The 13,461-nt window shown below is 38.4% G+C and overlaps 1 protein-coding gene across 1 annotated transcript in view; it reads left to right on the top strand.

Moving 5' to 3' along the window:
* SLC20A2 (solute carrier family 20 member 2) overlaps positions 1–13,461 on the top strand; it is a 67,452-nt gene that overhangs the window by 13,458 nt on the left and 40,533 nt on the right. The window contains exon 3 of the mRNA XM_081085010.1: positions 12,137–12,688. Within this exon, the coding sequence (XP_080941136.1) occupies positions 12,400–12,688 (289 nt within the window). The 5' untranslated portion in view covers positions 12,137–12,399. The remainder of the gene's footprint in view (positions 1–12,136; positions 12,689–13,461) is intronic.

Here is a 13,461-nt window from a genome sequence, read left to right as displayed (position 1 = left end):
ACATTTTATGTGTACTTTACCACAATTACAATTTTAAAAAGGAAGAAATTTTGGAATTGGAAAGTACAATAACAAAAATGAAAAACTTGCCAGAACTGGTTTGGCTCAGTGGATAGAGCATTGGCCTGCGGACTCAAGGGTCCTGGGTTCGATTCCGGTCAAGGGCATGTACCTTGGTTGTGGGCCCATCCCCAGTAGGGGGCATGCAGGAGGCAGCTGATCGATGTTTCTCTCATCGATGTTTCTAATTCTCTATCCCTCTCCCTTCCTCTCTGTAAAAAATCAATGAAAACATATTTTAAAAAAACTCACTAGAGAAGCTCAATAGTAGATTTGAGTTGTCAGAAAAAAGAATCAGCAAACTTGAAGATAGAGTGCTAGAGATTATGCAGTCTGAAGGACAAAAAGAATAAAGAATGAAAAAAATGAACAGAACCTCGAAAAATATAGGCCACCATTAAGTATGCCAATAAGAATACCAGAAGTAGAAGAAAGAGGCAGAAAAATGTTCAAAGAAGTAGTGGCTGACAACTTCCCAAACTTGATGAAAACCACTCATGTACATATTCAAAACACTTAAACTCCAAGTAGGATAAACACAAAGAGATCCACACCCAGGCATATCATTGTCAAAATTTGAAAGACTATGTATGAAAGAAAATATGGAAAGCAGCAATAGAGAAGTGACAACACATGTGAGGTAACCCTAGTAAAATTAACAGCTGACTTCTCATCAAAAAGAGTAGAGGCCAGAAGCCAGTGAGAAGACAAACCAAAGGGCTGAAAGAATTCCATATCCTGCAAAGCTGTACTTCAAAAGTGAAGGTGACATAAAAACATTATAAAGTAAATAAAAATAGAATTCATTGCTAGCAGATCTGTCTCACAAGAAGTACTAAAAAAGAGGTTCTTTGGGCTAAAAGTGACACTAGACAGTAATTTACATATACACACACGAGAGCGCCAGTAAAGGTAATTAAATAGGTAATGATAAGAGAGTATTAGTACATATTTCTTTTTCTTTCTCTTAATTGATTTCAAACATTACTAAAGAGCATCTTGTGTCTGGCTGCTTTCTAGTTATTATAAGAAAGTTCTTTAGTTCACATCAAGCATCCTCCCTAGCTCTTAAGTTTTCTAAAGGAAAAACAGGCAAAGGGAGCTACTGACTTGCCCAAGAAAGTTTATCTTAAACATACATTAGAGTTAAGGCCAGGAATACCCTCAGAATTATGAAATAATTTTCTTTATATTTTTTTTATTGATTTCAGAGAGAGAGAGAGAGAGAGAGAGAGAGAGAGAGAGAGAACGAGAACGAGAACTATTGATGGGCTGCCTCCTGCAAGTCTCCATCCGGGGATCCAGCACACAACCCGGCCAAGTGCCCTGACCGGGAGTCAAACCGCGACCTCCTGGTTCATAGGTTGACGCTTAACCACTGAGCCATGCCAGCTAGGCTAGGAAATCATTTTCAAAGAAATCTTATAAACTGGCTTATATTTCTTATAGTATTTTTAAACTTATTTCTATGGTTTCTTCAAGGTGATAACAAGCAAATACTTATGATTTCTTAATTTAGTAAAAAGATTTCCATTTCAGTAGTCTCAGTGGAAAATATAAAGAACTAAATTTTTACCTGACTTATCCATCCGATGAAAAATTTTTTGGGCTTATTGCCTTGTTTAGACTGTTTACACTCTTAATTTGGCAAGTTATTGGTGGAATTGAATCAGGTTTGCAGATGAAGCTCTTCAAAGACTTCCCTACATTGCAAAAAAGGAAAAGTCTGACTAAATCAATTTAATAATTATTTGCCCCCTGGTGCTTTTTTTGCTGCCTAAGAACTATTGCTTAACAACCTCTGGAACGAGAACAAGAAATATGGGACTATAAGTTAAGCATGGGAAATAGTTAAGAAAATAATCTTCACCTATCAACTCTTCTGTTTAGATTAAAGTTCTATTAATAGAATATCAAAAATCAATGTTTTTATAAGTATCATTCATATTTTTATTGAGCTTTTAGTGTAATTGGAACAATTGGCAGATATGTATGTAAGAACCAAGATATCTGTTTAGATACATAGTTCCATTTTAAACTGTGACTTAAGGGAAAGTATTTTCCTAATATAGCTCTTGGGATGGAGCCAAACAGTCCAACACTTAAGGGCACAGAATTGGAACAAGTCATCCTAGTTTTGCCATTTGATAGAAGTGATGTTAAGTGATTTGCTCATGAAAACTAACCTATTTTTGGTTATGAGAGCAGGAAAAAATTACCTAGACTATTTGGGGAAGGGGGAATCTATCTATAGTGCATACAGAAAGGGAAAATGTGTAGCAGCTATTTCTATCTTAGAGTGGGAATAAATGTATAAAGTTCAACTAGTTTTATTCCTTGCTTCCAAGCAATGTTTTATCTAGAACACTCCAAGGAACAAGGTGGTAATATCTATTTAAAAAATCTCTACTGCAGGTAATTCCACATTGCCAGTGGGAGATCACTTCCATGTGCAGCAACCCATTCAGTTACAACTATTTTTTTCTTAGCCGCGTGTGGCCTTTCTTATTACAATGAAAGACTGCTTGTTATATCTTCAAATTAGATAGAATGGCTAATATGTATTTCCTTACAGGAACTTTTTGTGTGGAGTTATTGAATTGCATATTTAAAATGGGGAAAAAATAAAACTTTCTTACTATAACTCATCATACAGTCATTAAGATTCTATTTGGACATCTCCAGGGAAGTAGCACCTATGCCTCCTGAGACAGTCTTTCAGTTTTTAAAAGGTATTTTTCATGTAGGACATTCTAAATTTTCTCTTTTTTTTCAGGCCAAATCATTCTCTTTTAACTTTATTTCATTTAAATTATTTTTGCTTTTTATTTCTTTATCCTTTTAAAAATATGTTTACCTAATAGATTCATATAATGCCTTCCAAAAGAGCAAAAGGCTGTGTGGAAAACATCTAAATAACATAAATGCTTTAGAGCCAAAAAGAATTTAAATGTCAGAATGACAAAAATGTAGGAGAGAGAGTGATTATAACAGGAATGAGGCCTGGAGACAAAAAATGGTTTTGAAGGGCTGAGTCGACAGGATCTGCAGTGGAAACTTTAGATAGAGGACCAAAATAAGTTTGTTCGAGTTCCATAAATTCATGAAGGCCGTTGATTGCACTTGCTCAAGAAAGGGTCAGTAATTTCCACCCTCTCTCCCCACAGAGCAATCCTGTGGTTCATTGTTCCAGGCTAAACTGCCTCTTCCTAATCCTGTGGTCTCTGGTTGGTGTAGAGTAATAGAGTTGGAAAGGAATTAAAGATACCATCTAATCTTGAAAACTTCCAAGGATGAAGGCTCTGCAGCATTCTTAGTAATCCATTCTCTTTATCTCCCTTTTCTCTTTCTCTGTTGTCTCTGCCTCCCCATCCCCAGCTTAGGCCAGCAGCCCAAGGAATCTCAACTCCCAGAATAGGAGCTAGCATCGTTAAGAAGACCTGATGAATGTCAACCAGGAGCATCACTTCCTAGTGTGAAAGTACCTCCTGTGTAGTAAATAGATAATGCATTTAGGGAATCATTATCTAACTTATACTTTCAGTTATGACAGTCACATCTTCAAAATTACCAAAATTGGACTAGAGGACTTCTAAGTCCCTTCAAACTCTAATGTTCTATGATCCTCTTATTCTGTGAACCAAAGTAGGAGTAAATAAAAGTTATAGGTTGTTTCTTGTAAGCATTAACCTCAAATACTGTTTTAGTAAAAAAGGCCTGCAAAGTATTTGGCTCCATTAGGACGTTTTCTTATTATTTGGGTTAAATTCAATCCTGATGGCCAACCCTCAAGTGAAGCATAAGGAAGATTAGGGAAGAATCCTAGAGAAAGACCAAGTGTGACTGAGGATGGACCTATGGAATCCTGCAAATGGAAATATGATAGAGGCTCTAAAACCATGCTGAGACTGAGTATTCAGACACCAGAACAAAGGAAAATTCTTGAAAGGGAAAAAATAAGGTAAAACAAAGAGAATAGAAGATGTATTTTCAGTCTTAAATTGTAGATAGTAAGCTTGAAGAATTGTCTGAGAGGCCTAGGCTGAAAACAGATTCATGTGTTTATTAGCAAAAACTAAGCATATTTTGGTGGTGCATTCCTATCTTTTTTAAAAGTATACTTTTCTTTGTAGTGTTTTGAGTTTTAAAGGTGTTTTTTTTTTTCCTAATGATAAAACTGGTAATTGCTCATGGTAGAAAAATTTGGATAATATTTAAAAATGTAAAGAGTACCTAGAGAGAGCCACTCTTAACCTTGGGCATATTTCTGTAGAGTCTTATTGCCAGTGCATTTGTAAACACAATTGAAATTATATGGCACGTACCATTTTGTGTACTGAATTTTATTTAGTATTACTATGTTTCAATGTGAGGAAAACTCTCCAGTTAATCCATTTTAGTGACTACATAATAGTTCATCTCCTGTCCGGGGACAGTTAAATAGTTTCCTCTTTTTCATGATTATAATATATGATAATGTTTTTATTTTCCCATATGAAAATAAATGCTGTTACTTAAAACTCTTTCAATTATTTCTAACTGTACTTATGGGAGTAACATTACAGAGCTGATTTTAGAGTTGGTCAACAGAGTTGCAGACCACAGTGACATTATTGCTTGTTCATACTCTCATTTACTTTAATGAACCTCCTTGAAGCTTTTAGTATATGAAATGTCTACAAGTCCAGATGTAAAGTATGTTCAATCCGTGGTCCCCCATAGTAGGGTGATTTCCAGCTGAAGTGTTCATATTTGCCCTAAACATGATGCTTAGTAAGTGGTTTCTACCATTTGGGTCCTGCAGAGGCAATGTTGAAGACCTGTCTCCCCAGGAAGGCTCAGCTTTAAGTGCTAAGTGCCCGGTTCGAAGAGAGGTCAGCAGCCTGTCCCAGCAGCAGGTTTTCTCTCTCATCTCAGACCTTGGAAGAGTTGTGTCTGAGGAATTTTCTATTTGCCGTGCTAAGTCAGCCACCTCCTCTAATGGATGTTTTTGCTCTTTGCTTCTTGAGCAGTTGTTTTAAACAAGGTGTGACAACTTGTCCCTGAGCCCTTGCTCTGTTGGCTGAACTGGCTGGTTTTTCTGTATCTGCATGTTACCGTATTCTTTCATTGAATAAGGGAACTGCTCTTTCTTTTCTTTTTTTCTTTTTTTTAACTATTTAACTAATATAATTTATCCTGGGAACTTGGAGGCCGGGGGTAAACAAAGCTGGCAATACAGGAAAGGAAAAATATCAAAAGTGAATATTACCTTTTATGACCAATATTGTTTTCTTTTTTCCCCTCAGTTTTATTGATGTAAAATTGACAAAATTGTAAGTTATTTAAAGTGTATAATATCATGATGATTTGATATATGTATATACTGCAAAAGGCTTCCTCCCATCTATTAACTTATTCATCACCTCACATATTTATATGCAGGTGTTATTTTCTAATCACTTATTGAGGTGTAATGTATGTACAGTAAAGTTTGCAATTTCAAGTATATAGTTTCATGAGTTTTGACACACATGAAAAGTAGTGTAACCATCACCGTATCTAAGGTACAGAACAAAAGGTTTCCTGTGTGGACATGTTTTCGTTTCTTTTGGGTATATATGCCTTGGAATAGGACTGCTGGCTTGTGCAAGCATATGCTTTATAGGACACTATCAAACTGTTTTCCAAGGTGGCTTTACAATTTAGTGTGATCTATTTTTTAGCACTTTTTAGAGTTTCTTTTCTCTGCTTCTTTATTTCCTTCAAAAAAGTTCCTGTGCCTTATAATATATGTCAATCTTTAACCAAAGATAAGGCTAGAGTTTGTACATAGAGGAAGGTGGGCTGGATATATCCACAAACTACTAGAAAGATTTTGGAAACTTAGTAAGTTCTTCCTGTGACTTCAGTGATACCAATAGCTTCCGGTTGCTTGAAAACACTTTGCTTATGTGAGATTTGATTCTGACAGTGAACCTGTACATGTGTGATTACTGTCCTTACTTTACAGATGTTGAAACAGGATTCAGAGTGTACATGCCTTACCCAATGTCACACTGCTAGTTAGTAGCAGAGCCGAGATTGACCCCAGGGGTCTCTCTGTTAATACTGATAATAGTCATCACGTAGTGATCTGGCACTGTGCTAGCACCTTTACACAACCGCCACCCTGTGTACACTATTGTCATTCTTAGACGAGTCATTTCAGTGACTTGCCCAGGGTTGTGTAGCCAGTAGCTGGCTGGACTGGCATGGAGCCAGGGCTTCTGACTGCAGGTCCTTTACTTTTTCCCCATCTCCATTCAGGAGAAACAAATGTTCTTTTTTTTTTTTTTTTTTTTTTTTTTTAAGCAGCAGAGAGAAAAGGACATTCGGTGCTGGGCAGGAGCCACAGTGAATTAGCAAACTGCCCTTGCCGCTTCTTTTCCAACTTACAGTTAAGTCTGCGGCTTATTCACTTTGGATGTCTGATATCTTTACTGTCAGGCTTTATGTTCGTGCTGGTTGTCCTCAGTGAGTAAACCTGCTTTTTCCTGCTTCTGTTATCTGTGGGGTTTTTTGCCTCTGTGACCCATGCTGTAAGCCGGGCTCACAGGTGGCTTGATTGTCTTGTCTTTCCTTTGGATATCATTTTCTTTCCCCTTCTCACCCTCTCTTTCTATCCCCTTGTCATCCTCTCTGTCCCTCCCTTCCTTTCTTGCTTTTCTCTCAGCCAAAATGTCATCTGCCTTCCTCCAGGCTCCTGTGTTCCCATAGACTGCTTTGCATATTTATATGTTTGCCATTTAAAGGTAGTTGAGGCAAATCTCAGAGCTGTTTAGTAATGTTTTTATCTTTTACCATTAGTGTGAAAATACGAAGCTCAATATTCTCTATATAAACATACTATGACTTTCCAGTTATTTTCTTAAAATTTAAGAGTGTGAGGTAAGATGTTTTTGTGAGCTATTCAAGAATGATGTTAATAGATACTACTTACAACAAGATCTACAACCTGAATGTTGAAAAAAATACAACGTTGTTTCTGCTGTACTATTTTACAAATAATAAAATTCCAAAACTGAATCTTCCACTTCATTTAATTATTGTCAGGAAAAGCTAGTAATTTTAATGTTTGAGTCATCAGGCTGACTCACATGTAGCAGAGTTATTAGATTTTATATTGTACCATTGAAAAGATATCTGCGTCTTCATATTTTTACCTAATTATCAGAATGCACGGTTCAACCCTAGCTTCCATGAAAGTGGGTTTTACATTGTTAGAGGGTGGGTGTAGGCCACCCTTTAACAATGTTAGAGGGTTTTAGGAGAGGAATTGGAAAATTATTTCTGAGCACCAGGTTTGCTGTGGGGGGTCCTGGCTCCTTCCCTTCCTGTGTGGGAGTGGGCTTGATCTGGGGGCAGTCCATGAAATCTCAGGGAACAGATCCCCATAGGCCAGAAGCAAATGGAAAGGAGGCTGGCCATGGGTCAATCCTTTATTTATTTATTTATTTATTAAAGTTTGCTTTTTTTAATTGATCTTGGGGGAGGGGAAGGGAGAGAGAGAAAAACATCGATTTGTTATCGCACTTATTTATGCATTCATTGTTGATTCTCGTATGTGCCCTGACTGGGGATCGAACCCACAACGTTGCATATTGGGACGATGCTATAACCAACTGAGCTACCTGGTCAGGGCTGGGCCAGTTTTTTAAAACGTCAAGTCCCCCAGGGACCTAAGCCGCAATTCACTACAAACCTGGTTGTCTGGGACTGGTTGTGCCAATTGAGGAGATGATTAGAATCTGAGGCTGAGAGGAGGGGCTGCTGATGGGAGAACTGAACAGACACCTCCTTAGTATGTTTGCTTGGAGAGGTCACCTGGGGTGTTACTTTTGGCAGCATTCGAGAGAAGAGATTCTCCCACCCAAACTTCTTCTGGCATAAATTTCCATTAAGTTTTACAACTCAGCAGCATTCCATTTTAAGCCATATACATATCTGTCTAGAAATATTCTGAGAATGTTTGTTTTCACTTGAACATTCAGATTCCTAATGTTGATAAGAAGCCAGAGTTGAAGCAGATGCTCACAGAGGAAGTTATAGGAAAAGAATCCATAAACACCTGAGAGTCCTGACAGGGCACTCCTTAGGCTGATGAGAGAAGTAGAGTTGGTTCAGAGACCGAGGAACAGAAGTGATGGCGGTGGAACCAAAAGTTGAGAAGCTTGTTCAGAGGGCATGAGGGTCCTGAGAAAAGAAAGTGAAGCTCTTGTGAACATTACAAGTTTGGGAGACAGAACTTAAGAAAACCCTCAGTACCTCCTATAATAAATCAAAACACTTTAAGGTCCCTCTTCCTAAAACGCAAGAGGTTGGTGGCATTTGAAAATTGAAAAATAACTTGTAACCTTCAGTCCTGTGAATTCCACCCTTGTAGGGCTTTCACATCAGGGGAAGGAGAAGTTAGGAAGCTTTCAATTTTTTCAAGCTCTTCAGGTTTCAATCTTTACATCTCAATCTTTCATTTGCTTTGGTGTGAGGTAGGGATCTAGCTTTTTTTCTATTCCTTTCAGATAGCAGTTAGCAAGTTATCCCAGCATCATGTCTTGAATAGGCTAATCTTTCCCTACTGATATGATTACCCACCTTCAAAATTCTACTTTCAAACAACCAGCACTGTCAGATGCCACACCTGGTCAGACCTCAGACCTTAGCCACTGTGAATGTGGGGTATCCACAGTCCTGGCAGATTACTATCCTGGCCTCCTAAATGGTGGTCTGCTGGCCAGCTCAGTGTCAGCAGTCTTGCCGTCTTTTTTTATGCAGCAGATTTGTAGTTATTTAAGTGCTTTGTTTTATTTTGCTTGTGTTTGACAATGCAAAGGGGAGAAAATCAAGGTGCTTGTACTTGTAACACAAAGCAGGCCTTCTAAATACAATGCAAGGTAGAAATCATTTCAGTCTCAAAAAAGTGATAAGCCTTTTTCTTCAGCCAGGTGCTTATTGGACTTGAGCTGGTTACTGAGGGTATGACTGTGAAGGAGAAAAGCCAAATTGAAGAATACAGATATGGAAATAAGTTATTTAAGATTATCTGTGTAGGAGAGGGGATCCCTGGTCTGAAATGGTGCCACAAAAATCATAAAGATGATTGAAACCTTCCCCAAGCAAAACTGGACTGAGAACACACCTGCTGTGGTGCCTCAACTGACCACACTTCTCTTCTGTGTGCCTGCGATTTACGTCTATGTGTAACATGTCTGAAGTGAACCTGTGGTCAACCCCATCCTGACACCTAAAAACAATGCAAAAGGGATAAACATCCACTCAGTTATTTTTCAGTCCGGTTCAATAACCATCTATCCTCTCTCAACACCCGTATGTAAACCATCACCAAGTCCTGTTGACTTTAGCTGCTGAAGTACCTTCTTAAATCATCACCGCCACCACCCTGGGTCCGGAAGGCCTCCCTTGTGCCTGAACCCTGCTGTAGCCTCGTAATTAGTCTCTCCACATTTACTCTCACCTTCTAGCCAATTCATTTTCCATGTCACAGCCAGAGTAATCTTTTATAAATGAAAGTCTGATCATGACAGCATCCCTCTGATTAAAAACCCTTCAGCATCACCCCATTGTTCTCATGGTGGCCACAGGCTTCCATATGGCCCACCCCAGCTTTCATCATGTTTTCCTCATACTGGCCTGCCTTCAGACTCCTCTCCTCTTTCTGCTCCTTCCCACCTGGGAAGTGGCTGCAATGCCCCATGCAGTCCCAGAGCTAACTCCCCCATCCTTAGATTGCAGGTGAACCTTTCCTGCCCACAGCTATGCTCTCATGTTGCTGTGTGACATGTGCCTCCTTCCCTTGTAGTACTTATCACAGTTTCTAGTCATGCATTGAGTTTATATGATTAGTGTCTATTTCCCTCACTGGACTGTAAGCCCCATATGTGCCAGAACCACATCCATTCTTGCTCATCATTATATTCCTAATGACTATCACAAATTCTCAGTAAACTTTTGTTGAATGAGGTTCTTAATTTGCCTTGTTGACAGCCTAATTTGGTGAACAAAATTTCCTCAGGAATTCTTTATATTTTAGGGTAGATACTGTTGGTCCAAAATAGTTTTCATTTTGTATTTTCATTTATAGATTTATTGTGCCCATGATATCAATAAAACGCTTTTTCAGTGGAATATTGTCTTCTGCCTTCAGAGTGGTCTGCGTTTGTCTGGCTTGGGATCTGACTCTTCAGAATTGCAGAGGCTACAGATCTTTTGAAAGCAATCAGATCTATAGTGCACACATTCCATTTCACTGTCTGCTCAGTCTATGTTTATTTTGTTTATTATATATTATTTTAATTTGAAAAGCACATAGCTGTATTTGGAGAAAAGGGAAAAAATCATCTGTAACACTACCATTCAAACTCAATTATTGTTCTAATATTACCTGTTGGTCTTTTTATATGCATTTTTAACATTGCCATAATCACAGTGTACATAACATTTTGTGTCCTGCTTTTATTCCCCTACATAACCTTGATGTTCATTGATCATTCTATTGTGTACAAGCGTAATTTATTCAATTCAACAAGCATTTATGAAGGATTACACGGTGCCAGTCACCTTCCTATGTGCCTACTGCCAGCAAAGAAAATACACAGATTTTATACCCTATAATAATAGAATATTATAATTCCAAAGCTTTTAGTGACATTTTTACTTCACAGATATATTGATTTTGTGACATCTCTTCATCTCAGAATGAGGACTATGCAATACTTTTCTCCATTTGTTTAATTACTTCTTTCTTCATTTATTCAACAAATTTATTATGGCTTACTGTGTGCCAGGCGCTATTCTATGTCCTAGAGATACAGTAGTGAATTCAACAAAGTGTCTGCATTCTGGTGAGAGAAGACAGACAATGAGTGAATGCATGCATGAATGAGTAGATAAGTAGAAGAGAAAAAAAGTTAGGTGAGAGAGATGGCTAATGGTGTGGGGGAGGGGCTGCTCTTTTGGAAGGTCAGGGAAGGCTCTTGAATGGTGACATTTGAGCAGAGACCTAAATAGCATGCAGGGTGAGCTGTGCAGCTGTCGGGGAGATTTTTCCTGGCAGAGGGTCAGCAGGTACAAAGGCCCTGAGGTGAGTGCTTGGAGCCAGTGAGGGAAGAGGATGAACAGGAGCTGAGGTCAGTGAGCTGGGGGTAGAGCCCGGAGGAGTTTTAGAGAGTCTTCCAGGCCATGGCAAGGCCTCTGGCTTTTCCTCCAAGTGAATGGGAAGTAGTGGAATAGTACATGCCCTGGCTTGTGCTTTCATAGGATGCCTTCGTTCACCAGCTTTCTCTGTTCCTTCTGTGTCACCTTCCGGATGACGCTGCACCAGAACCTGGAAACTTCCTTTCAGACACGCATGATACAGTCATAATGCAAAGTCCGCACTCCTTATGCATAAATGTGTAGGCAGATAGTCACATCCTGTGGTGTCACAGATTCAAATTTGGTAATCACTCTTCCAAAAACTTTTACATATTTCACACACTTGAAAAAATTTATAATTGGATTTCTCAAAAAATTATTGACTGGTTGATTGATTTTAGAGAGAGGAAGGGAGAAAGAGAGAGAAAAAAACATTGATTTGCTATTCCACTCATCTATGCATTCATTGGTTGCTTCTTGTATGTGCCCTGACCAAACTCACAACCTTGACATATCAGGACAATGCTCTAACCAATTGAGCTACCCAGCCAAGACTGATAAATTCTCATTTCTTTATCTTTTGTTCATTTGAGAGAATTTTCTTTTCTGAAAAGAATGACCAAATGTATTTTCCAGACTGTATAAAAACTTGTCCCATTAAGGCTTACTATCAGTTTTGTAATTATAAAGCATGCTTCAACCCCTGACATTCTAGAAACAAGCTATTTTTGGAGGGGAGAGTTAGTTAACCTAATTATAATCTGCCTTGAGTTGCTCTATGGTTAGATCTGTCACATGCCAAAGTTAGATCCCATTAGTAGGCTTAAAACATTTATTTATGAAAGAACAAACTGTTACAGGTTGCTTAGGGTAATTGATTTCTTTTGTTTTCTTTCTGTTACAGGAGGAGACATCACAGCTTTCCCAGATTGGGAGGAAAAATATGGAATGTGTTTTACCGCTGACTGAACACAACCAAATGAACTGTACTGACAGTAGTTTGAAAACCAGCAGTTAGCAGTTTGTTCAGGCTCTAACATTGTCCAGCACTTTCCAGAGCAAACTCACTGTTTACAAGAACTCTCGGCCTTACGACGTTTATAACCTCAAGCTTCGTTTATTTAAAATATTTCTGCAAAGAAAAGTGCCCAGAGCCCACTTTCCAAAATGGCCATGGATGGGTATTTGTGGATGGTCATTTTAGGTTTTATCATAGCTTTTATATTGGCATTTTCTGTTGGTGCAAATGATGTTGCCAATTCATTCGGTACTGCTGTGGGCTCCGGCGTAGTGACCTTGAAGCAGGCGTGCATTTTGGCTTCAATATTTGAAACCACGGGCTCAGTGTTATTGGGAGCCAAAGTCGGAGAGACCATTCGAAAAGGTATCATTGATGTGAACCTCTACAACGAGACAGTGGAAACACTAATGGCTGGGGAAGTTAGTGCAATGGTTGGTAAGTAACGGGATTCTTTATACCTGTGGGAAGTGTGTCCACTGGCCTTCTTCCCTATAGTGCTTTTGTCATATCCATAAATGTGTTTTTTTCTTTAACTTTGCAAAAACTGGTTTGATGTTTTAGCTTTGCTATTGCCTTATTTTTGCTCTCTGCATTTTAATTTGATTATGTTTGTTTAGTGTTCAAATATTAAGCAAACGCATGTTCTTAAATGTTTAGCAACCCTGGTTGTTAAAATAGATTTCAGCTGAGTACTTTTTATAAAGTACAGAAAAGGGTATTTGTAGGGCAGCTCTTATTAGAGAAATAGTGAGCATGTCTAAGAAAATGTCTTTGAAAGATTTACTTAAGAGATTTCCTTTAAGGTTTATTTCTGTTTTTTCATGGGTCTTTTTTTTTTTTTTTATCAATTAGTACGCAGTTGTTTTTGAAAACTTGGATGCCAATAAAACAATATTTATTAATTTAACTTGTATTCTCAGTTTAAGTTTTAGAGCAGTTACCAAGAAAATCGTGTTTGTTTCAAGAAATTCTGGTCTTTTATAGCCTTTGTAATCCTCTTGTTGGCTTTTGTTTTGATTTTCTGATTCCACCTCTGGACGCTCCATTTGGTATGCTTGTTGTGTTTCCTAGTCAAATGGTCATTTGTATGCCACCTGTGGGTGGTTTCAGGTTGTCTAGATGAGAGAGAAGTGCTGAAGGCAGTGAAGTGTGTTAATGGGAGATGGGGCTGACAGTGGGATTTCTCCATTGCCCAAGGTGACGGTAGA

The sequence above is a fragment of the Myotis nattereri genome (genome assembly GCF_964212035.1).
Source record: "Myotis nattereri genome assembly, chromosome: 2".
Taxonomy (NCBI): domain Eukaryota; kingdom Metazoa; phylum Chordata; class Mammalia; order Chiroptera; family Vespertilionidae; genus Myotis; species Myotis nattereri.
This window is presented reverse-complemented; position numbering and strand designations above follow the sequence as displayed.